General features: G+C 36.9%; 1 protein-coding gene across 1 annotated transcript in view; it reads left to right on the top strand.

The window, feature by feature from the left end:
- Nucleotides 1-22,421, top strand: part of nlgn4xa (neuroligin 4 X-linked a) — a 98,627-nt gene extending 76,206 nt beyond the window's left edge. The window contains exons 4-6 of the mRNA XM_044109321.1: nucleotides 5,592-5,777; nucleotides 9,463-10,252; nucleotides 19,001-22,421. Coding sequence (XP_043965256.1) covers nucleotides 5,592-5,777; nucleotides 9,463-10,252; nucleotides 19,001-19,895 — 1,871 coding nt within the window. The 3' untranslated portion in view covers nucleotides 19,896-22,421. The remainder of the gene's footprint in view (nucleotides 1-5,591; nucleotides 5,778-9,462; nucleotides 10,253-19,000) is intronic.
- Nucleotides 22,422-24,350: the final 1,929 nt, after the last annotated feature.

Here is a 24,350-nt window from a genome sequence, read left to right as displayed (position 1 = left end):
GGTTCAACAATTGTATAATTTTTTACGGAATTGTCTGTAATTTCCAATGAATGTGAAAAGTTTGACAACCCAGACATGTTTTTCCTCTGCTACATTTAGAGCCTGAAATCAATCAGTAAGGCCTTCCATTGGCTGCCCAGCCTGGCACTTTTTAAACCTCAGAGCTCTGTGCACTTTATCAGACTGACCTACATTAAGCTGTGGCCTGTGAAAGCAGCATTTCTACAGATAGAGCTGGGAGGGTTTTAATGCTTTAGGCCAGAGCAGAATGGTGCTGCTCAGTTGGGTTGTCATTGACAGACTGCTGAAACCTTCCTTACTGCCATGATGAAAAGAAAACACACCCTCCTTCACTTCTAGAGTTTTACTATCAACACACTTAAACATAAATTAGACTCCAGTATTGTATTATGTAATTAGCTATGAGTGCAAACATTTAGTAGTAGCAGCTTATTGTCTCTGCGGGACGTTTTGCTGAATAAAATACAGGTCAAGTTAATTCAAGTTTATTTTTATAGCACATCCACCCAACAAAACATGCCACAGTCTGTGTGACATTTTGGATTTTATTAATACATTTAGCATGAAATTTCATGGTTTCCCCCTAAGTCTTTTTAAACTATACGGCCAAATCTTTGTTTCATTTACATTTTTAAAATTTTATTTCTTGGAAACAGGCATTTACCACTGCAGTTCGATTTTTATCTATTTCAGTGTGTACTATTTTTGAAACATACACTTTGCATACTTATTTTTATTGGAGAGGGAAGAGATACATTTTTCACCAAAGGCTGAATGTTGGATGTTTAAATCCAACACATTGTAAGTTTGTAATGCAAAGTCAGGAATGAGTAAAGTCATTCAATTAAAAAAAATAAAGGAAAGCTGGTACATAATATTAATCCATTTCCAAAACAGCAGTAAAGCTCAACATGACGGGGCTCCAGTGGCTTTTGGTAAAAGTTGACATTATATAACAGAGTGGTGCTAATGAGAAGCAAAACTCAAAGAATCTTTAATTAAATCATTGATGTCAGGTGGATGGAATTTCTAAAGTCTATGATGACAAGCTCTGTATTTTTGCTTTCTGATAAGCAATACCTTCTTTTCTTTCTTTCTTTTTTTCTTTTTTTTTTTTTTTGCAAAAATCAGTCCATCTTGAGACACATTTTATTACACGACATTATCCAAGAACTCACTAAGTGTCCCTGTCAGGTGAAACTGAAAATGAAAATTGCCTGTCAGTGGTCAGGTTAAAAGGCTGTACAGTGATTTCTTTATGTGATTCACCCTGAGTGGTATTTTTAAATGTGTGCCATTAGTGTTTTCATCCATGTGAGTATTGACAGCTGGTTTAATTGCCGTGGTGGTGCTCTGATAAAAACAGCAGGACTGAAATGTCAACTACAGCCACAGGCAGTTGACCTCCATGGAATGTTTCATTTTCTTCACATTTTAAATACTTTAATTTGGTAAATCTCAGCTGCACACATTGCAATCAGCCAATAGTTTATAGAATGATGAACTGACCAGCAAAACAAATGAAGATCTGGGAGTTGATTTTAGTTGTTTGGATATTTGAATGAACTCAGATTTACTGAGTTTCCTATTCAACTATTTCACTATTTCCTTAGAGCTTCTAACTACTGGAGAGTAAATGATCCTTTATGTTTGTCATTTGTTAAAGATGCTCAAAGGGTATTTTTCTCATAAAAATAGCATAGAAAAAAATCACTATGTACAACATTTGGAAAAAGTATGAACTTTATTACATTTGGTCACATTCCAATACCAAAGGTCAGAGTATTTATGTGGCAGATCAAGCTGAGAAATTTACTAAAAATCACAGCTTTAGAAAAAGGAAGAAATTGTTTATAAACATAGATTTCAAAGGTTTTTGCAAATTTTGAAGAAATGTTGAAGGAACTTCTAAGAACCTTTTCTCAAAAATCGAGTTTCCATTATGCAAATTTATTTTCAAAATGTGAAAATGTGAAATTATTCAGCGAACAGAAAGATTATGTTATATTAAACCATCTGGTTTAATCTACACTCATCACATGAAATTCAGTCATTGTCTGCTGTCGCAAATTAGCCTCAGACTTCTTCCTATCAAGAATCATTTTGCAACAACTTTGATGTCATCTAGTAAATTATCTCTTATTCATATAATCTACATATTAAATACCAAAATGTGAACCTGTCATATGTGCAAAATTCAAATGAATCATCTCTACTAAATTTAGCATCTGCAGGATGACAAAAACACAATTTCTTAAATTATTTTTCAACTAATTGTCTGTGAATTTAACTAGTAAAAGTTTAAAATGCATTCTATAATTTCTAAAACCACTCATTACGACATTTAGGTGAAAGGGTACATTTAACACCAAAAAAAGAACAGTTCAGAATGACCATGCTATTCATGTGTGAACATGTCTGTAGAGTCTGTGTTGTTTATTTGATTCCTGTTACTTATTTGAAACATTTTTTCTTGTAAAGTCTCAGGCAGCAGACAGTTATGGAAGTCTATTTTGGAAACCGGGTGCTTTGAAATGAATCTTTGACTAATCTTCACACCTCCTGAGGAGTGCCTGTTAGCATGCTTCTCTTTTTGGCTGCTTTGAGGTGAGGGATGTGAGGGAAGAGGAAAAGAGAGCAGAGAAATGAGAATCTGGGGGCTGAAAAGGGGCTGAAGGGAAGAGCAGCATCAGGGCTGCTCTCCCCTTCCTGCAGGGTCTAGGCTGCTGTTGGCCTTCAATCCCGCCCCCATCCTCACCCTCCTATTCCCATCATTCCCTCCATCTCACCATGACAAACTGGATCTGTGGTGTATCAAAGAGCCACAGGCTACATATCCTCCCTCACCCCTTCACTCTTACCAAGTGGTTTTCATTCCATTTGTCATTTATACTTCCTCAGTCTTGGTTAGCTCACAGCAACCGTGGCTGCTGCCAGGCTTGGCAGGATGCTGCAGCCAGGAACCCCAGTGGCACAATTTAGAAAGCCACTTAATGGGTTTAGTGGTATTTGCTAATTTGTCAACAAGTTTTTGGAAGTCAGAGGCTGCTGTCTGGCCGGTCAGTCTGGATGGGATGCCTTTTGGGCAACCTTTTCTGCTGCAATGGGTACAATCTAATTTGCATACTTCACTACTTGGCTGTGGATACTTTGAACAGCAGAGCAGCATGTGTACTACCACCTTTCATTGTATTCCAGTTCATTATAGATACACAAAGGTGGTTTTGAGGTTTACACAGAGTGGAGTATATTTTATATTTCACCCCATGCAGATTATAGCTGGCCTGTACTTGAATAGCACTTTCTCAAGTCCAGAGGATTCCAAAATGTTTTACACTACATTCAGACATTCGTCCATTCAACACTCTGCTTTCCTGGAGTAGACTGACCAAAGTGAGCCACCGAACCCTCTGACCACCAGTAGCTCCCACACTGCAAAAACACAAAATCTCACCAGGTAGTTTTGGTTTATTTGCTAATGTAAATATCTTAGCACACTTGAATTAAGACAAAACCAATTTACAAATATCTTAGCACACTTTTAACAAGATGTAGGAGTTTGTTTTAAGTCACTAATTTCTTAATAATGTTGAATCAATACATGTTCTACTGGCAGATTATTTCATTTATAATAAGACATTTTTCTATTGTTGTAAGTGAAATTATCTGCTTGTTGATATTTTTCTATCAACAGCTATTAAAAAGAAAGCTCAATTAATAGTAATGAACTTTTGTGCTATATTGACTCCAAACCTGTAGAGAATCTGTTTGGATGTGTAGTCGGAGTCAGAGTGGTGGAGTTATGATGTTTCAGCTGCATTTCCACTGACTGTGTAATTACATTAATTTGGAATTTTGAAAATAAATTTGCTTAATGCAAACACACCTATTTCAAAAATATTTTACTGCTAGAATGAAATACAATTTTTGGACATATCTAAATTGGTGTATTTTGCTAAACTGCTATAGAAACACTTTTTTCACATCAAAATAGTCACATGATCAACATGCAGATGCTACAACTGGTGCAAACCACGAAGAAGACGACAGGAAGTAGTTGGAGGATCACGGTGTGGCATGTGTTTTTAGCGACCTATCACACAAACAAATGTATTCAAGTGAGATTTTTAATACTTTTATTTCTTATTTAATGGAAACGCCACAATTGCAAAATTTTGTTTTCAACTTTAATGGAATATTGACAAAGTTTTGTGCATGTTTGTAATGGAAACACAGCTAATAACGGAATTCTCTCTTAGCATTAGAATTTTTATGATTTATAACTTTCAGCCATTGTTTGTCTAACTTCTGCTGGTGCAAAATTGTGACACATCTCGCATAAATAACATAAAATGCAACATAAATGCTTTCCCATTTAGTCACACATGTCGAAGTAGCACCATTTGGATTTTTGGGGGTTGAAAAGATTAATATTGGGTCATTCAGACTGCCATGAAAAAGACAGAAATAAGTTGCATTTGAGCAAAATAAGTGTATTTGGGTCACATTTACCTGTTTTGTGAAAGTCCCCTTAACAAAGGATGCAACCAAGACAAACAAAGAGAGGAGCAACCTGATGTAGCTACGCTACAGGATTTCTTGATGTCTCGCTCTGTCTAAAGAAGAGAAACAAATTCACTGACAACTATCAGTCTGGAAAAGATTGGATAAATTGAAAAAAACTGTTGTTTTTTTATCCAGACCTACTTTATTTCATAATTTTTTTTTTGAAAAACTTGTCAATGTTTATAAAATTTATATAAAGAAGTTAATATTTATTTTTAATTAAAGTATGCTTTTTCATGTTTTTTGTTGAAGTTAGAATCAAACTCTTTAGTTTTACTTTAGATTGTCTGTTGTGTTTGTGTCTACAATCTAATCCCAGACTCCAAAGCCGGTAGATCTCTGTGAGATCTACAGAACAATGTTCTGTCTAGTGATATTATAAATAACTGTGAAACCAAAGCAACCTGCTGTCCTGTTTATAACCCATTTCAGACAAATTATGCTTGTTCAGAATTTTTTTTAACTGTACTGCAGTGAACTCTAGTATTGTACATCTTTACCGAAACCCTGAGTAGAAAACGCCTTTGACTTCCATCTAAATACGATTAAACTGGGGCTGAAAAGCAGAAAGTGTCAAGGTTTTCACTTAAAGGTGTTTAATGATGACTACAGGCAGTTGAAAAGTAAGAAATATTCTGCATGTGAAGAATGTTTCTCGGTGTACTAAGAATGACTTCAAGTTCTTTGGAAATTACTTTGTAAGCCTTCACAGATCAATGGGCAGACAAAATGGTTCTCTGAGGTGATTACTGTCTTTCCTTCAATGCATTGTGAGAACACACTGCTGAGCTCCAACTCCTCACATCCATTTAATTATTAGCGTCTGCTAAAAGACAGTAACGGCAAAAGTTTAAATAAGTTTCGTATTATTAGATTAGAGGTCATGAATACCTTTTTCTCATGAATGAACACAAATAGCAAGTCATTGTTGCAGACACCACAAACACTTATGAGTGCTGAAAAAAATAAAAGCTATGTGTTTTTCCCCATTTTTATTGCTGCAGGTTTTCTTAGCACAGGTGACCAGGCAGCCAAGGGGAACTACGGTCTTCTGGATCAGATTCAGGCACTCAGGTGGATCAAAGAAAACATCCATGCCTTCAAAGGAGACCCGAAAAGAGTGACCATTTTCGGCTCAGGGGCTGGAGCGTCGTGCGTCAGCCTGCTCTGCCTTTCGCATTACTCAGAAGGTATGAGCTCCTCCACTGAGTCATGAACAGAAGTTGAATTTCCATCTCAAAGCACAGCAACATTTACTTCTAAAACCAGAGCTGACTTTTGAATCTGCATTTACTTCTGCTCTTACAACTTATTTAAAGTTGTTGAGCAGAAACATCCATGAAAAGCAGAAAAGTTTTGCTTGGCAGTGTGGACTTCTATTTGCCACAGCTGCTGCCTCAGGGCATCAAAGCCTGAGACTTTTCAAATGATTTTATGCTGCAGACTTTAGAAAATTGCAACATTTGGATAACCCTGGAAAGAAAACAGCTTCATCACATGAACAAAGACAGCCACAATAAACAACCAAGCATTTGTGGCAGCTACTTAGTCAATAGGATAATTATATTGTATTAACATGATGATAATATTATCATAATGCCAGAGGGCACCTTTGTGGATGCAAAACAGCTTTAAAGAGCTTTTAACATGTTCTTGCATAAACTAACCTAACAACACTTTTCATCATCTCTTCATCTAAACAATATAAAGCCAAAAGATTATTTAATTTTTGAAGTTATTTTTTATGTCTACTTTCCTATAAGAGTAAATGACACAAACTGTCAACTCACACAATTGATATAACTATCAAAAATATTGCCTTGGGATACAAAAACCTTCTACATTTAAAATATATAATAATAATAATAATAATAATAATAATAATAATAATAATAATAATAATAATAATAATAATAATAATAATAATAATAATAATAATAATAATAATAAAAGTGGAAAGTAAAGGTAACATTTGGTCCACCATGTTTTGAGATTTGTTGGGAATTAATTTTCTGCACTGTGAAAAAGTTGTTCTTGCTTTCCAGTAGGTGGCAAGAGGTAAAATTGAAACCAGATATTTACATTGCTTGAGAACCTCTCTAAAAACACTTGAAACTAATTATTTTAACAATTCAGATACCAATATACTGGATATTGTCTTTATAAGCATAATGGAAAGAGCCTTAGCACTGCAGCAGAACCTAATATCTACCATTTTCATTGTATATGCTCTTGAGGGTAAAGCCAATAAGGGAAAGAAAATTAATAGCTCTCCTGGATTGGCCACTTTGCAAACGATTTTCTTTTGAATCTAGAAATACACTATTTAGAAAAAAAATCTATAAAACGGTGGATTTTTAGTTTATAATATGGAATTAGTTTCTAGAGAAAAATCTGCAAGTTGATTAATCTGACATATTCTTCCTCTTATTATTATTGCATTAATCATATATTTTTTTGTAATTCTAACTGACCTAAACAGGAGAAGTTTGGTCTGATTTAATGAGGGGTGTTAAGAAAAAAAAGTTAACTTGGTTTTTTTTTGGTGTATGTACATTTTTTGTTTCAACTGCACATGTATCAGTAGGTCAGCAGTATACCGAGATAGGACACTATACATGAAAACTGTGTAACGTGAAAAATGGGAGAATAAGAAGAACAATGTCTTATAATAACCTCATTATTTTTGATATAAGCAAATGCAAATGATGTTGGTAAAAACATGAAGTTTAGTTTCATTCAGTGTCAGACATTATGAGAAAAACCTTTAAATTTTTGGTACAGTAGGTTTAAGTATATTGTTTCAGCTGTATATTCATGTTTTATTCATAAATATTTCTTCTGTTTTGACTTTAAAACCATGTTTTACTTAAATATCTCCACCTAAATGTTGACAACACAGTCTTTGGGGGGAAAAAACTCCCTTTTGTACAAGTTTAAAAATTGAAATAACAAGTGCATTTGCTTAATTTAAGAGGTAATCCAAAAGAGCAAGAGCTTGTTAAAGAAGATCAAAGAAAACAATATATGTTTTTGTTGCAGTGTGCAGATCTGTTTCATTTTTCTGTGTTGTGTAATTGCTGTAGCAGGAATGGCTTACTTTACATTTAGATAAAAGTCTGGATGTTTCTGAAGGGGCAGCACTCAGGGCTGTGGTCATAAACAAACGCCCCATGCCTTGCCAAGAATCCTTTATTTTCTGTACAATACATCACTGAGAAATGTAATGCAGCTTGTTGCATTTGCCGTGCTGTAAATCTGCCATGAAAAAAGCAGCATCATCAGCCTTGTGGATCAACATGCCAGGCTCATAAAACCTCACCACCACTCTGAGCGCTGTTTCAAAGTGAATATCTAAGTCGAGGTTGAGCTGAAGCTCGCCATCAGCTTGAGAGCGGCGGCAGTAAAAGCTCGCACGGAGCTAAACAGGCCTTCTGGGAAATGTTGGCTCTGAGCTCAAAACATACTTTCCACATCGGCCTGGTTGAGTCACTACTCTGCGTTTGCATGAGCATAAATAGAACTGTCTAAAACAAAAATTGGGGGGAAAATGTATTGTGGCCTATTTGTTGATTGGACGCTGGAAAAGCTGTGCTAAGAAAAGTACGGCCTGAGAAACCCGTTGTCATATGCACACAAGTATTTAAAGACTTGAATGACTGTTAATGGTTTAACACAAACAGACTTTTTGATGTCAGCTAATCCTAACCCTACACTTTGACAAAGGCACTTCAAAACCCTCATTTTGTTGTTTTGAGGTTTTCAAATGTAGGCAATAAATATTGTCCATGTAAAAATAACCAAAGAACAGATGGAAGGAAAGACATTAGCCACTTTCCCAAACATTTTGGGGACAGATCAAGATCCTTACATCTCCCTGTGTTTTCTTGAGGCTGGTAGATGTCAACCTGCTTCTCTTAGCTAACTTCTGTTGGGGTAAGTCGGCTTCATGTGTTGAATGAATGTTCTAGAAATGACAAGCACTTTCATCCAACTCAAAGGTAGCCCTTATTTATCACAGAAAATCCCCAAAAAACATTTATAACCATCTAGATCCTGATGCAATTAGAGTCAGAATTAATTACTGAAAAATAAGAAAGAGAAACAAGGGCAGAACCACTGCTGAGCAAAAATAATGCAAATGTCCATCTTTGCAAAGGTCCATGCAAATTTATTAAATAACATCTTGATGATCCACAAGACAATTAGGGAAATCATAGTGTGCCTCCTGCTCTGTGAAACCAACAGCATTTCAGAGAAAGATAATCATACCTATAGTCAGGGTAGTGACAGTGATGATGTAGGGCTGCTTTGCTGCTTCAGGACTTGAATTGATGTTATAATTGATGGAGTCATAAATTCTGCTCCCTAGCTGAAAATCCTGCAGAAGAAAGTCCTGGCATCACTTTGTGATTTTGAACTCCAGGACACTTGAGTTGTTCAGGAGAACAATGATCCAAAGCACACCAGGACGTTCAGGTGTACTTTGGACTCACAAAACCAAAGCGATGGTTCAGGAACGTCCTGAATGAGAAAAAGTATATATAACATTTTCTAAAGGTCCTCGACCGTGATGTTAGAGAGTCATTACCAGTTATATATAGATGGAAGTTATTGTGAACTAGGTTGGTCCTCCCACGTAGGGGTCAATTACTTTCTCACACATGGACAGGTTAATGAGACAGAAGCCAAAACAGAATGTAGAAGGGGGAAAACACTTTATCACCACACTGTGAATACCAGTTAAATCAAAATTTCTAATTATTCTTAATGTTTAATTTTTACACATTCTCATCTTTTTGGATAATGTGCGTAGCCAATAAAAGAGAAGTGGCGTTCTTTGAAGTGTTTTACTAATATCAGTGTGTATCTCAGATCTGTTCCAGAAAGCCATCATACAGAGTGGAACAGCACTGTCCAGCTGGGCCGTCAATTACCAGCCTGCAAAGTACACCCGATCCCTCGCTGAGAAGGTGGGCTGCAACATGCTGGACACCATCGACTTGGTGGAATGCCTGCAAAAGAAAAACTACAAGGAGCTGATTGAGCAGTATGTCACTCCTGCGAAGTATCACATTGCTTTTGGACCTGTCATTGACGGCGACGTAATCCCAGACGACCCACAGATTCTCATGGAACAAGGGGAGTTCCTGAACTATGACATTATGCTGGGCGTCAACCAGGGTGAGGGGTTCAAATTTGTTGACGGCATTGTGGACAGTGAGGATGGCGTGTCTGCCAATGACTTTGACTTTGCAGTGTCAGACTTTGTGGATCATCTCTATGGATACCCAGAGGGAAAGGACACTCTGCGGGAAACCATCAAATTCATGTACACCGACTGGGCAGACAAGGAAAATCCAGAAACTCGTCGCAAGACCCTTGTGGCGCTCTTCACCGACCACCAGTGGGTGGCACCAGCTGTGGCCACAGCTGACCTTCACGCCCAGTATGGCTCCCCCACCTACTTTTATGCGTTTTACCACCACTGTCAAAGTGACATGAAGCCCAGCTGGGCCGATTCGGCCCACGGTGACGAGGTACCATATGTGTTTGGGATCCCTATGATCGGCCCAACAGATCTTTTTAACTGCAATTTCTCAAAGAACGACGTGATGCTGAGTGCAGTCGTCATGACCTACTGGACTAATTTTGCTAAAACAGGGTAAGGTTCAAGTTTTTCTAAAATATTTTCTTTCTTAACCCTGTCTTTTCTCACTGTGATTTACTATAGATGGCTATTAAAAAGGCTTATTTTCACTTCAATTCATATTAGTTATTTGTAAAGGACACCTGGAGACATAATATTCACCTTGTTGTTCTCATATATATTTGCTCCATTGACATATGAAATAATTATTGAAAAAGTTGTCTTGAACTTATTTAATATTTATTAGAAAATACGGTTTTGGTAATGAAAGCATAGAAATGTCTTCTGTATCAAGAAACTACAGCAGATTTTGAGTCATTTTTTCACACGAACTGGTTCTGGAGGCCACTTCAGGTTTTCACAAGTATTTAAATTGATTCAGAGCAGCATTTTATTGTAAAGGCTATACTTTCTTCCAACACAAAGTGTGTTGTATAAATGTCTTGCTAAAATATCCACTTGGATTTCATCTGCAGATTTTTGTCAAGCATGTTCAAGGACATTTTTCAATTCTTCCTTCATTCAGTGACATGGTCAGCAACTAAAAGAAGTTGCTTACCATGATGAATAAATAAATATTCATCAAATAAATATTTTTTTTACATAGGCTCATTTAAATATAAATGCAAAATACAAACAAATAGATGAAAATGAATAAATACATACTTTGTTCAGTTAATATTTATAAAAATGCATGAGTGCATGAGTGTGAAAGTGTGAAAATGAAGAATTACAATAATTTACTGTCAGTAGCTATTGACCATCTGGCTATTGGTCAAAATGCTCTCTGAGTAACTACAAAAGCCTTTAGGTGTAAAGGCTTCATCCTAACCTCTACAGGTCTAATTTAAAATGCTAAACACAATGACAAGATGATTAGAAAAAGACTGAACAAGCAAGGTTTTTGAAAAACAGCTTAAAGAGGAAAGTGTCTTCTTGCTAGAAAAAACATGGCAGTATGACATAGGTTTACAAAGCTGCATCTTGAAAAAAGACAAATCTTCTGGAACTTGTGAACAGATGAAACCAAAGTAGAGATGTTTGGCCCCATAAGTTCACACCAACCGGCCGGCACAGTGGTGAAGTCCTCAGGATGATTTGACCTAGATTTGAATCCACAAGATCTGGATTTGATTAGAGTCGATGAGTAGACCAAGAACTCCTCTGTGTGCTACAATATTATAGACAAATTGCAACTTGACATGACGCATGACAGATCCTGCCCCCATCTCCCTGCTGGAGGGCAACAAACTACTTCTCAACGATGACTACCATTGGTTTTAGCTGTCAAGTTGTCAACATAACACGGTAAATCTTAAATGTATGCTTGATATATGAAAGAAAAAGGGACACTTTGCTATTAATGGTCAACACTACCACAACAATAATAAGGTCCAAGAGTATCACCAGATCAGGAAAACGTTTTTATTAAAAGTAAAGAATAGCATAGTAAAGTAAAGTGTAGCATAGTAGGTGAGCTATGCTAGTTTTACTTTGACAATCTTAACACCTAAATCTGTAACGACTGAATGTTGTGTTATTTGTGTCAGAAATGTTTGCTTGGTGTTTGGTGTTAAATCCTGATACACTACTGGAGCTGTTGTCAGTCAGTCACTATGGCAATGGCTCAGTGTGAAGCACAGCTGACATAGAGAGTAAGAAAAAGAATACCGGTGTTTTTGAACTGTTCTTCTGGATTTTTTTTGCTGGATTTTTCCATTTGCAGTGAACTAAATTAATAATACCTACATCTCCAGGTTTCATTTTGTTAACTGAACTTTTCTTCCGTGGCAGAAAAATGGATAGCAAGTAAAATAATAGTCTTTTTGCCCTCCAGCGTCGTACGCATGGGCAAAATCTTTGGATGTAAATATTAACATGCAATGTGCCAAGAGTCGGCTGTGAGGAACTATATCTCTCTTGATCTATCTATGCAAGGAATGTAATATGATAGAGCGATACAGAAAGCAATTACTATAAGTTGCTAAATATAGCTTTACAAGCTATTGAATCATTAAGTGAACAATTTTTTTTCTCAAGCATGGTTTGGAGTTAGATTTAAATCCTTGTAAAAGCTGATTTTAATTTTTCTTTACTGGTTCACAAAGGTTCTTGTGCAACTTGTACAAGGTTACATGCACTCAAAGTTTTCTGTGTCTGACTTTTTCAACACACTCTATGCACATAAGATATTCTGAAGTCTTTCTTAGTACAAGATAATCACCATTTCACATTGCACTCTCATAACCAAAGATATACATATAAAGCTCTAGACACCTCTTGATGAATCAGATTACCAGCTAAATGTTTTCTAAAATAACATTTAAAATTAATGCTCCAAACCTGGATTCGGGGACAGGGTATCAACAAACATTGTTGCTATGATTAGCTGTTTAATGATTAGTCGGTGAGTCACAGAGATCAAGTGGGGGTTAATAAAACACATTAAATCCTGCCCTGGTGCTGCTGCAGTGCTGGATTTGCTTGCTATTTATATTTGGATCACGTTTCTTTGCTTCACACACACCTTGAGATTAGGCATCAGGTTGTTTGCGGCCCAGTCACACTGAAAATTCACTTTAAGGCGAATAAATAAAGTCTTGATCAGCATGATAGTCTGCAGCATTTCACCGCTTGCTGTTTGGCTCCAATTCAATTGATGCCTGATCAGCGGGGGGATTGGTCTCCTCACACACATTTTGGGCAGGCTCTTTTCTCTTGCTGCTTTTTTTATGCACTTCCAAGACGGCGTTTACTGAAAGCAAATTTATCACTTGGAGAGTTGCTGTTTCTCAGCAAGTCTCCCCACCTCGCTGCAAAGTCTCCAGTTGTGATCACGCCAGATTGCTTTTCGCTACAAAAATTTGTCAGTTCTGATTTGATAGAAGATGGTAGACGTAATTAGAAATATAGAAGAACTGGACGTGATAAATATTTGATCTTCTGTTGCATATCGTCACCTTCCTAAAATAACACCTCAATCATTTTTTGGCAAAAAATGACGTAGGAAGGTGACGATATGTAAGTGTGTTCACTTTGGGGAAAAAAATACAGTTTCCATTTTTCTTGATTGCTTGTTTTTAATAGAAAAAAATAACTTACAAAAATTCCATAAAAAGCCCATAGTATACAAAGTGAAATCAGATATCTTGTCTTGTCAGATTAACACTCTATCTGGCAATAAATTAAACTAATCTGTTCATGTTTGTCAGGTCTGACAATTTGTTTTAGCTGGAAGCCAGAATGATGAAACACAATATGCAAATTTACTCTTCCTGATGGGTCAGTTAAAAAAAACTCTGAATCACATAAACAGCTGAAACTGTAGATATAAGTTAAGGCAGCATGTAAAACACTTTGGCTTCTTGTACAAAATCAAAAGGAGATCTGTCCAAATATGTGAAAGAGAAATGTGGACTTTTATGATATCTGAAGTTTCCTCCTTCCTTTGTTCAAACTATTTTATGAACAGCATAGTAATATCCACCAATCATCCTGTTTAAGAGGATTGTTGGTCTAAATCTGAACCCAGTGACTACGGTTCTGTTCAGAGGAATTGGTGAAAATTACACCAAACCAAATCATTTGACCCAAGTTAGTTTAAAAGTTTGACCAAATACTAAGAAATTAGAAAAACATTTCCGAGTTTAAAATTGAAAATGTATCTTACTCTGCTAAGATACATTGTCTTAGCAGAGTAAAAAAATGAAGAAAGTACATATCTGAAGAAAATGTACTTTCTTCAGATAAAAGTACATTTTGTAATTTGTAGAAAATTGTCTGATTAATACCAAATGAAGCAAAATAAAATGTTTTAGATTTTTTACAGTGTAGGTAAAGACCTTTTTTCTACTGTAAATCGTCACTTGATTTGTATCCCATTGAGTGAAGGTGACACTTAATCCCCTTATGTTTTAACTTGGATTCTGGCACTTTATCTTAGTCTCCATATGGCACCAACACTTCAATCAATCAGAAACGTTGGAGCCATCATGTTGTGTGTGTGAAACATACAATTTATTCATTTTTTATACCCACTTTTTCCTTGCAGTGGCACACATACACTGGCTCTAGTGATGGTTGGGAGACCTACTGACAGGTCACCAATTCATCTCCGGGGCAACACAGAACCCAACAAGACATGCAATTGAGCATACATGCGCATTTTGACTGTCTACTTACCCATGAGTGTTTTGAACTGTGTGAAGAAGACACTTTACCCAGAGAGAACCAACACATACACCAGCAGAACCTAAAGACTCCATCCAGACGTCTTTAGGAAAGATTTGAACCCAGAAATCTTTAACTGCAATTGATTTTCATTTGAAGCTGAAAAGGTAAAACCAAAGAGCTATTAAATGGAAGAAACATAAGTGATAAAATCACCATTAATCACCATCTTTCTGGAGTCCACCTTGTGAGGCGATGCTGATGATAAAAAGGTGAGGGACCAGCATACAACTACAGATGAGCTTTTTAAGTATCTGAATCCAAATGGGACATTAATTAGATAGACCCATAACAGGCAGACCTCTTGAAACTGCACACACAGCCATGTCTTCAGTTTTCTTTTGAACAACTACATGACTTAAAGGAGGCTTTGGAGAAAGTGCACTGGTCAGATAAAAAACTCTGACATTTGGTAGAAGAGAACTTCTTGAACACTACCCTCCAAAGGTTTACATGGACTCCACCAAACTTGGAAACAACTTGTTGGGAAGCTATCGTAAACTCTTGGAGTAGAACATTCCTCCTAAGAAAGTAAGTATAGACCATGTTCCCATTTTTTGGAGGACCCCAGGAGGCATCCCGGTCAGATGAGTTCAAATACATTTCAGTCTCATTTACATTTTCAGTTACATTTTATTGATTGGGAAAATGTCTCCTTGCAGTGTAACAATGCAAATATTGTTCCTAGACATCTAAAAGCTATCAGAGGGAGGCAACACTGAACTCATTCCAGCTTCTCCAAGTCCATTAAAGCATCTGTTGCATCACACTGGTGATGTTTATTTAACTTTTAATTTACTTGCCAGCAGAAATGAAGGGAGTGTTTGGTAAAATTAGAGAGAAAAGAGATCTCAATCATTACAAAAATCTGGATGTAAATAAATGAGCGATTGGCGGTTCTATAGGCGAGGAAGGTTTAAAGTGTTCTGTTTTATCTATCTCTAATGCATTCAGTGGGAGGGGTGATGTCTGTTCTAACATATGTTTGTACAGCAATGACAGGCCTTGAGGGACCTCTTACCACATGCCAGCAATCGTTTTTGTGTGGCTCCATATGCAGCTACCAGCTGGAGGGCAAACCTTACTGGATGACTGTCTTTGACCCTTCCTAAGGAGGCAGTTTAATCAGGCAGAGGTGCCGCTTTTATCATCTACCAGTGGCATTGTTGAAACCAAATAACTGCATACTTAAGTTATAAGAAAATTATATTTATTTTATTTGATGTTAAATCTGACTGAAGCTTCCCTTTTTCTACAGTTAACTTAATTATTAACATGTAGGAGGTAGAGAATAGTGCTACTTCTTCAGTCATGGTCAACAATCAAATTAGATTTTTCTTGACTCTGGTAAAATGGCTGCCTTTTAAATCCTGTGAAGAAGAAAATTTTGAAATAGAAAAATAATAAGTTTGTCAATGATTTTTAGAAGTAGGAATGTTCATGGCCTTCAACACAAAGCAAACAAACTCTTATGAAATAGTGAAGAGTCTTATAAAGAGGCTCCAGTGGGCTGTATGATTGTAACTACTGACTGGAAATCTGCTCTAGTGTTTGCAGATATAAATTGACTTTCACTCCTTTAGTGTAAAAAAATCAGTAGACCATCTAAAATTTGTAAGTACTTAGTTTCAGAAGTCTTTGCTCAGCTTTGTCTCCCAAAGGGCCTCAATTACTTGGACCCACTTTTCTACAGTTCCTTGTTAGGACCCTCAATAAACTGACACCAACATCCTAATGGGCTGCAGAGTTCAGCAGTGATGACTCTGCAGGAGATTTAGGATGGATTCCTGGGCAAAATTCCTCTGACTGAGCGAGGAGCACAGTAGTGTTCTGGTCCAGTTTATTATCCTAGAAAATACTCTGCTTCTGGCTCAGTGTGTTCAGAAAAATGGACCAATGTTTGCCAAAACAGAATCCATCTGAAACATGGGAAGCTTTCAGGGATGCTTGAGCTGAGCAGCTTTGTTCCTGGTTCCAATGAGGAAGTTGTGACTGCCAGAAGTAATGAGGGAGGCACTTTTTTCTTTTTTTTGATAACCTTTTTTTTTTTGAATGGCACAAATAAAAACAAGTAGAAAAGGACACAGGCAAGTAATTTTTTTTTTTGAAAATTATTTATGCCCCACTAACTTTTTAGCATTTTCAGATATTATAATATTTGAAAATGCTAAAAAGTTAGCATTTAAAATTTATTTATTTTTTTGTGATTTTTTTGGTGAATTATATACAACATGATGTAATATACCGTATGATTGCAAGGGAGAAAAGCAAAAGTTCCAGTATCTTCCCATGACCCAATCAGTGTGTGTTATTGGCAAGAAAGGATTAGTATGACCTCTATCCAAATGCAGTCCGGGTGATTTGTTTTGTTTTTTGGCTTTAATCTACCAACCAGCTCGTCACACAGATTGTCATCACTACATGATTTCAACCACACCTGCTGTTTGGCCCCTTTCAGAAAACACAGTCAGGGAACATAAGTATTTTACACACTGTGGATTTATTTATTTTAATGTTTTCTTACAAATAATGGAGGTCGAGAATTTTCATTGTTGGTGCACATCAACCCTAAGAGACATCACCTAAAAACATTACAGAATCACATTGCCCTATCAAGATAAAAAAAACAAAAAACAACAACAAATATACCGTATGATTTTAAATAATTAATTTGTATTTTATTGCATAAAGTAAGCATTTGATACAATAGGAAAGTGGAACTTTTCTATTGCATATTTACCTATTCACAAGTGAATATACTCACAGATAGGTAATGGATGTAGATCTGCATGAATAAGTGATTTCTGACTTTCAGATAAAAGAGGCCAATGTCCAATCTGAGCAGAATCAACATCGACAGACAGCAATGCACCTAAAAATATCTGAATCTCTTTCAAAAACAGATTTTGGTACAATACAAATAAAAGTAGTCTGATTCTAATAAAATATTTAAAATATATTTTATTTAACAGCGGAGTCTGCATTTAGCAAAAAAAAAAAAAAAAAAAGTTATTACCTGATTGATCAGAGAGGTGAAAGAATTAGCAACTCTGCTGCCAGTGGGATCTATGAGTCCTTCCTTTAAGCAGTGGATTTCTGGCATCGTGTGAAGATTTTTCTTCAATCACTCATGATGTTTTTTGTTATAACTTTTATTTTTCTTTCATTTTATTTATGTCTTTTTATGTGATCCAAGATTATCTAAAGGACAATGAACAGGCCACCTGTCCTTTGGGTTCCCCATGTTTTGCCAAATGACTGCTGGCATCGACCTCATACACAGCAAAGCTGAGAGAACACAGGAGACTGTGGTATTATTGCTTAGTGAAGAAATATGTCTATATCCCTTAAATTAGCTTACAAATAAATACCTTTTGCTTTTTGCATCACTAGAGCAGTGAGAGGGCAATCTAAGGATTAGATTTATCATGGATTCAAAAATCCATGATAAAACAGCAGTTTTATCATATATACATCATACATCATAACATATAGGAAGAAAACCTCATACTAAGAAGAAAAGAACTAAAAAAGTCCTATGATTTTTGTAATAAAATGTGCTGAAAATAAACCAGCAGAGCCCACTTATAAGTTGGGATCAGTAAGAGGGAATGACAAGATTCCATTCCTCAGTCTTACCCAGTGGCTGCTTTACATTAGTTCCAGCCGCCATCAATCATTTGATTCATGCACAGAAAATGGATGCAGGGAAAGCACATATCACAGAAGTATGTAAAGGTAAATATAACTAAATATGACAACCAACTCATAAAATCTTTCTTGTTATGTATGCAACATTCTTACAACATGAATATTGTCAACAACACCTGCCATTCACTGAACACAATCTAAGAAAAAAATGTTTCAAGTGTTGTATAACTTAACAGAACTTTCATTTAAACCTGGAGTCACTTGGAAATGCTTTTTTTTTGAAGCGATGTGGCAATAACTCAGCTGTACATGACATACATTAGTCCTTAGTGAAACAACAGATACTTGCTTTGGTTTAAACACTGATACTTAACAAAAGTATTCACACCATCCAGGAAAAGATCTAAGACATTGAGAATACCGGTCATTGAGTATTGATAGTCGATATCACTGATATAAACGTTTTAATTGTAGCTCTGGCCGTATTTTTAGGGTGATTGTCATGTTGGAAGGTGAACCTTCCCCCGAGTCTCAAGAATTCTGCAAACAGCTTTTCTTCCCAGATAGTCCTGGATTTAACTCCATCCACCTTCTACCAGCTTCTTAGTCTCTGCTGAGCATTCTCACAGCATGAGGCTGATGCAACCTTGTTTCACACTGCGGTTGGTTTGTTAAGGGTGATGTAAGAAACCTTTAAAAATTCAATCCCTACATAATAATCCATTACCTTGTCAAAACACAACGAATTGTGTTGTGAATACATGAAAAACTGCAACAGAGCAACTCTTTGTTGCCATGTGATTGATAGGAAAAGACTTTACTGAATGGGTTTTGAATTAAAACCTTTACTAAGAATATTGTTTTTGTTTTTCTCTCTTTCAGAGATCCGAATCAGCCAGTTCCACAAGACACAAAATTCATCCACACAAAGCCTAACCGGTTTGAAGAAGTAGCCTGGACTAAGTACAACCCCAAAGACCAGCTCTACCTTCACATTGGCCTAAAGCCAAGAGTTCGGGATCACTATCGGGCTACGAAGGTTGCGTTCTGGCTGGAACTTGTTCCACATCTTCACAATATAAATGAGTTTTTCCAGTACGTGTCCACCACCACCAAGATACCGCCGCAGGACACCACCCCGTACCCTTACACCAAACGCTTTCCAGGGAAAAACAACTGGCCGTCCACCACACGACACCCAGGAGTCCCTTCTGCCAACACCAAGCAAACCACAGACCAGCGCAAGAGCGGAGACCTAACTGAGGAATCAACCGTCATGATTGAGACCAAGAGAGACTACTCCACTGAGCTCAGTGTCACCATCGCTGTAGGGGCGTCGCTGCTTTTTCTGAACATCCTCGCCTTTGCGGCGCTCTACTACAAGAAAGACAAGCGGCGACACGAGTCCAACCGCCGAGTTCCAACCCCGCAGCGCAACTCCGCCCCAGCGAACGCTTCTACTACAGCCAACGATGTGGCACACATGCAGAGCGAAGAGCTGATGTCTTTACAGATGAAGCAGCAGCAGCTTGAGCATGAACATCACCACGAGTGTGAGTCCCTGCAGAGCCATGACACACTGCGGCTCACCTGTCCCCCTGACTACACCCTCACGCTACGCCGGTCGCCTGACGACATCCCGCTGATGACGCCCAGCACTATCACAATGATCCCCAACTCGCTGGCTGGCATGCAGCCTCTGCACAACTTCAACACGTTTGGTGGGAGCCAGAACAGTACCAATTTGCCCCACGGCCACTCAACAACACGAGTATAGCTGAACTGGGCTGGGACCAATCCAGTTTCCAACACAAAGCAAATATGTGAAATTGACTGTGAAAAGCACAGACTCCGAGTCTAAGCAGATGATATTTTGTTATCACGCCTTCTTGAAAAGTATTAAAAGGGTGCATTGCTCATAAACTTCTCAAGAAATTCAGAATGAATGTTACATTAGTAACTCTTCTTGAAGCAAAGCTTCATAGAAGATTTTACTTAAAAGAAAGCAACCAGGACTGACTGTTAATATCCTTAGAAGGGGCAAAAAAGCCTTTATGGAGGTTTTTGAGCCAGAAATACACAAGACAACAAGACAGCAACAAAGAAGCTTCATCTTTTCAGAATAATTTCTGCATTGGACACCTGACCTGGGCACACAACTCTACACCCCAGCCTGATATGTATTTATAAAAACTTTGCAAAAAAATAAATAAATAAATTCAAAAAAGGAGAAAACTAAAAGGGAATATAATTATGCGTGCACATATAAGATGTTTTTAAGAAGATTTTAAAAAATACAAAGAGCTATTTCTATATTTGATTTGTTTTTGGTTTTATTTTTTTGCTGGGATGGTTCTTTTTTTTTTTTTTTTTTTGGCTTGTGCTTTCAATTTTGTGTGTGTAAATATATCCCAAAAAATAATCTTTTTTTTTCTGGCTACAGCTTGTGTTTCATTAGTTTTGTCAGAATTACCAAAATGCGAACACAATCCCATCAGAGAAGATTTCTTCGGTTCATCATATGCAGTACTGTCTTGTGTGTTGGTTGATGTTCACTTTTTAAGACACTCGAGTTCCGGAAAGGAGATTAACTCAGTATTTTCAGTTTGACTGGATCTCATCCTGTTCTGCTTCTATTGCTTTACTTTGTGGATTTTTTTTCCTGCTTATTTTTGTCTTGCAATCTCAGCTCTGCCTGAGCTTACAATGTGACCAGCAATGTATTCTTTAGGAATAAAAAATGGCAGTGCATTTTTGTAATAATATTAGTTGGATATGTTTGTAAAGACATCTATGTTAGATATTTCCAATTGTCATATGCTAGCAATATGTAAAATATTGTGCCAGACTTGTGATATTTTGGTTTACACAAGCAAGTGAATGAGTGTAAATATTAATATTAATTACTATGAAAACAAAATAAGTACCCATTAATGCCCTTTCCATTTTGCATCCTATATCAGGAGAAAAAGAATTACATCCACAAAATTTTACGCTGCATTTATAAATTGTATAAAAAGGTATATTCTTGTCAGTTGGTCCCCAATCCAGTCAAGCTAACAAGGGTTTTTATTGTAGTATTAAAATCCTCAGTTTGTCTCATTTCTTTGCAGTTTTGCCTTAAGTGATAATAGACCTATTTCTGGCTGGACCCCTGTATAAAGTTTTTCTGCAACATTTTTAATAAAATATCACAGTATTTTCTAAAAAAATTAAATAAATAAACTAAAGAAAGAAAGGAATGGATTGCTTATTGGGACTGACTGGGTGGTTTTCTTTCTCAAAACAACATTAGTGTGGAAAAGAATCTTTAAGGAGTTCAGTTTGGTTCAAGTCTTTTAAAGGAAATGAAAAATGAGTAGGAAGGAGCTCTGATCACATGAGAGCAAAATGTCTTTACTTGTATTTATGGTTTGACTTCTCTATCTACTACTGTGAAAAAAGGTCTCACTACTCAGAGGGATAACTGCAAACTGTGCCAATTTGCCTCTCCCACACATCATGTGGATCTTGGCAAGATGGATTCCCCTTTGACTGCTGCGTACATGACCTGCAACAGAGTATAAAAGTGCTTAATTGTAAGAAAGAGAAATATCTTTAATTAAAGCCTCTGCACAAAAAGACTTACAATTGAACCTAACTCTATCGTCCATTGTCTTCCATTTAGGTTGTGGAGGTAGCAGTTTTACTTAAAATGTACCCCTCCCAGTTTGCTGGTATTTTTAGGTTCCAACTCTCACCTTTGGATAATACATGGATAATGGCTAAAATATGGAGTGGGTGAGAGGTTGAGGTCAAACTGTTTCTCATCTGCATTGTTTGGGTTTTCTGGGAACATTCCAAGGAACTTTATCATCCTATTGGCCCCTGGAATTCCTGAGGATCAGTCAGAAATAGCAGGAGGAGTGGAATACCTGCATTTGCCTCACTGATGCACATCAAGTTGTGATCTTGGACAAGCAGAAAGCAAAGGATGGATGATATCCATAAAGGGACTTATGGTTGACTTATGTTTAGAGAACCTGGAAAAACCAAATGACTTTTGTTTTTGGTGTGTAACAGGTAAAGCCTGCCTTTAAAACTGCAGAGATATTATCAGATCAAAAAAATTTGATTAAGATCAGTTCCTCTGCTACCACAACCACTAGCCACCCGAGTCGGAAATCAAAAATGAATTGTTGTGAGGATGGTGATAAAATCAGAGGAAAATAAAAGGATTTTGTAATTTTTGTGAATCTCCTCAGATGAGTCTTCAAACTTTTAAGTCAGGTGGAAAAGCATCCCACAAAACGTAATGTTAGCTCACCAACGAGCTTGGTTTATATTACTAGCAGCATCTCCAAAGTTAAAAAATCAGTATACTTTTAATATCCCAAAAAGATGACTGGTATATTTATACCTTTGATGACTCATTTGAGACTTGTCTTAAAATAATAATAAAAAAACTATATATATATATAGTTTTTTTATCTGTTTTCCTGAAATTTTGAATTGTAAAAAAGCAAAACAAACAAGAAAATTTAACATTGTTCCTATTCAATCATTCCTGAATAAAATGCTAATTAAATTGACATTAAATTCAGGCTAAAAACTGTGAACAGAATAATATCAATAGGTCTAAAATTACTGTTGCTGAATGACTATCCATGCTTAAAATAATTTTCATCCATTTAATGAGTTTTTAATTTGGACTTTATTTGCTGACACGGCGTATGGTTGGTCTTAGGCTAAAGCTACTGGTTAATTCAAAATGTGTCAATCATAACAGACTTTCACCTTGTTATAACTTCACTTTTCACCATGTCCTAATGGTTTATACAAACATTGTTTTATGATCCATTAAACTGAAGCATTGAAAGTTTATGTACTGAGAAGCCAACAATGATTTCCTAATGAATGTTGGAGGAAGTGCACCATTGTTGATCTTCCTGTGTGAAACATGAGGAGGATGGAACATGTGAATCACTTCCACTCATACTGACTGATAATGTAAAAAGCAAAACTGTGGACCACAGGATGGTCATTAGTGATGCACACTATCTTAAAATGTGTGTAAATATCTTATATTTCTATATAAACATCTACAAAAAAAATTAATCTGAATGATGTAAAGAGTTATAATGAGTACCACTGGATAAATGGTCAGTATGACTAACAAACCACTCTATGAGCTCAGTCCATCTTTTGGGCTCTGTGCTCTCTAATCCACTTTAAACAGCTGAACTGTGAAGAGTATCTTTTCCATGGTTTATCTTTTATTCCATGAAACGGTCCTGAAAACCCTCTCTTCAACAATACCCCGACCTTACCTTCATTCTCTCGAATCAATCTATTGATCTCCTTTGCACGAGGCAAGCAAATTAGCTTTTGACTTAAAACTGAAGTGACAGGGGGAAAATTGAAATCTTTAATGGTAATTTGCAGCTACTGAAGCGCAATGGATGTCTCTATACAGTCTCTTCTGGCATCGCTGGGCTTCTGTATAAACAGTGTGTGTGTGTGTGTGTAAAAAATCTCTTTAGGACACAAGGGAAACTTTCTTTCAGCGGACAAACATTGTTTGGTCTATAATACATTATCCTGCACAAATTCTTATAACAACAGAATGAATATGTATTACGAAACTTGTGTGTAAACAACAACAGCTTGAAAATGCAAGCATCCTTTTTAATTGGCATGTTGTTTATGCTCAGGGTGACAGGGTAGAGGTGGGGATGGAAAGAGGAATGATGCAGTGAGGAAGATGTTGGTGGGGTGCTGAATGCATTCGCTGAAGACTCAACTGGAAGTTAATTAAGCTGGCAACAATGCTCCATCACTCAGCCCAGCTCCCAGAACTGTCATTCAGGAGGTGCTGCTCTCCAGGCAGCCATTACCCAGGCATATCGATCGCCACGATGACAAGGTAACATGCCAAATTGGAGGGGGCAGAGATAAAGGTTGTGCGTGGACTTTGGTTTAAAATAGAAGTGTTTGCTTGTTTCTTTGCATCTCAAATGCAGCACAAAGGCCCACAGTGACAGCGTTGCAGAGGGAAGCGCCACAGAGGAGCTGAAACACAAATTAAAATGCAAGCAGAAACCTCAGCAGCAAAGTCAGTTGATTGCATTTCCTTCCCTGGGTAGCTGAACCCTGAACAGATGAATATGAAATCTCCACAGTCAATATATGAGCAGGTAAGTAGTGAGGAGGTAATAATGACCTGTAGAAATCCCCCTCAACCTATTTTCAT

This window comes from Gambusia affinis, linkage group LG24 (genome assembly GCF_019740435.1).
Source record: "Gambusia affinis linkage group LG24, SWU_Gaff_1.0, whole genome shotgun sequence".
NCBI classification, from domain to species: Eukaryota; Metazoa; Chordata; class Actinopteri; order Cyprinodontiformes; family Poeciliidae; genus Gambusia; species Gambusia affinis.
The sequence above is the reverse complement of the archived record's forward strand: the minus strand, read 5'-3'. Positions and strand labels throughout refer to the sequence as shown.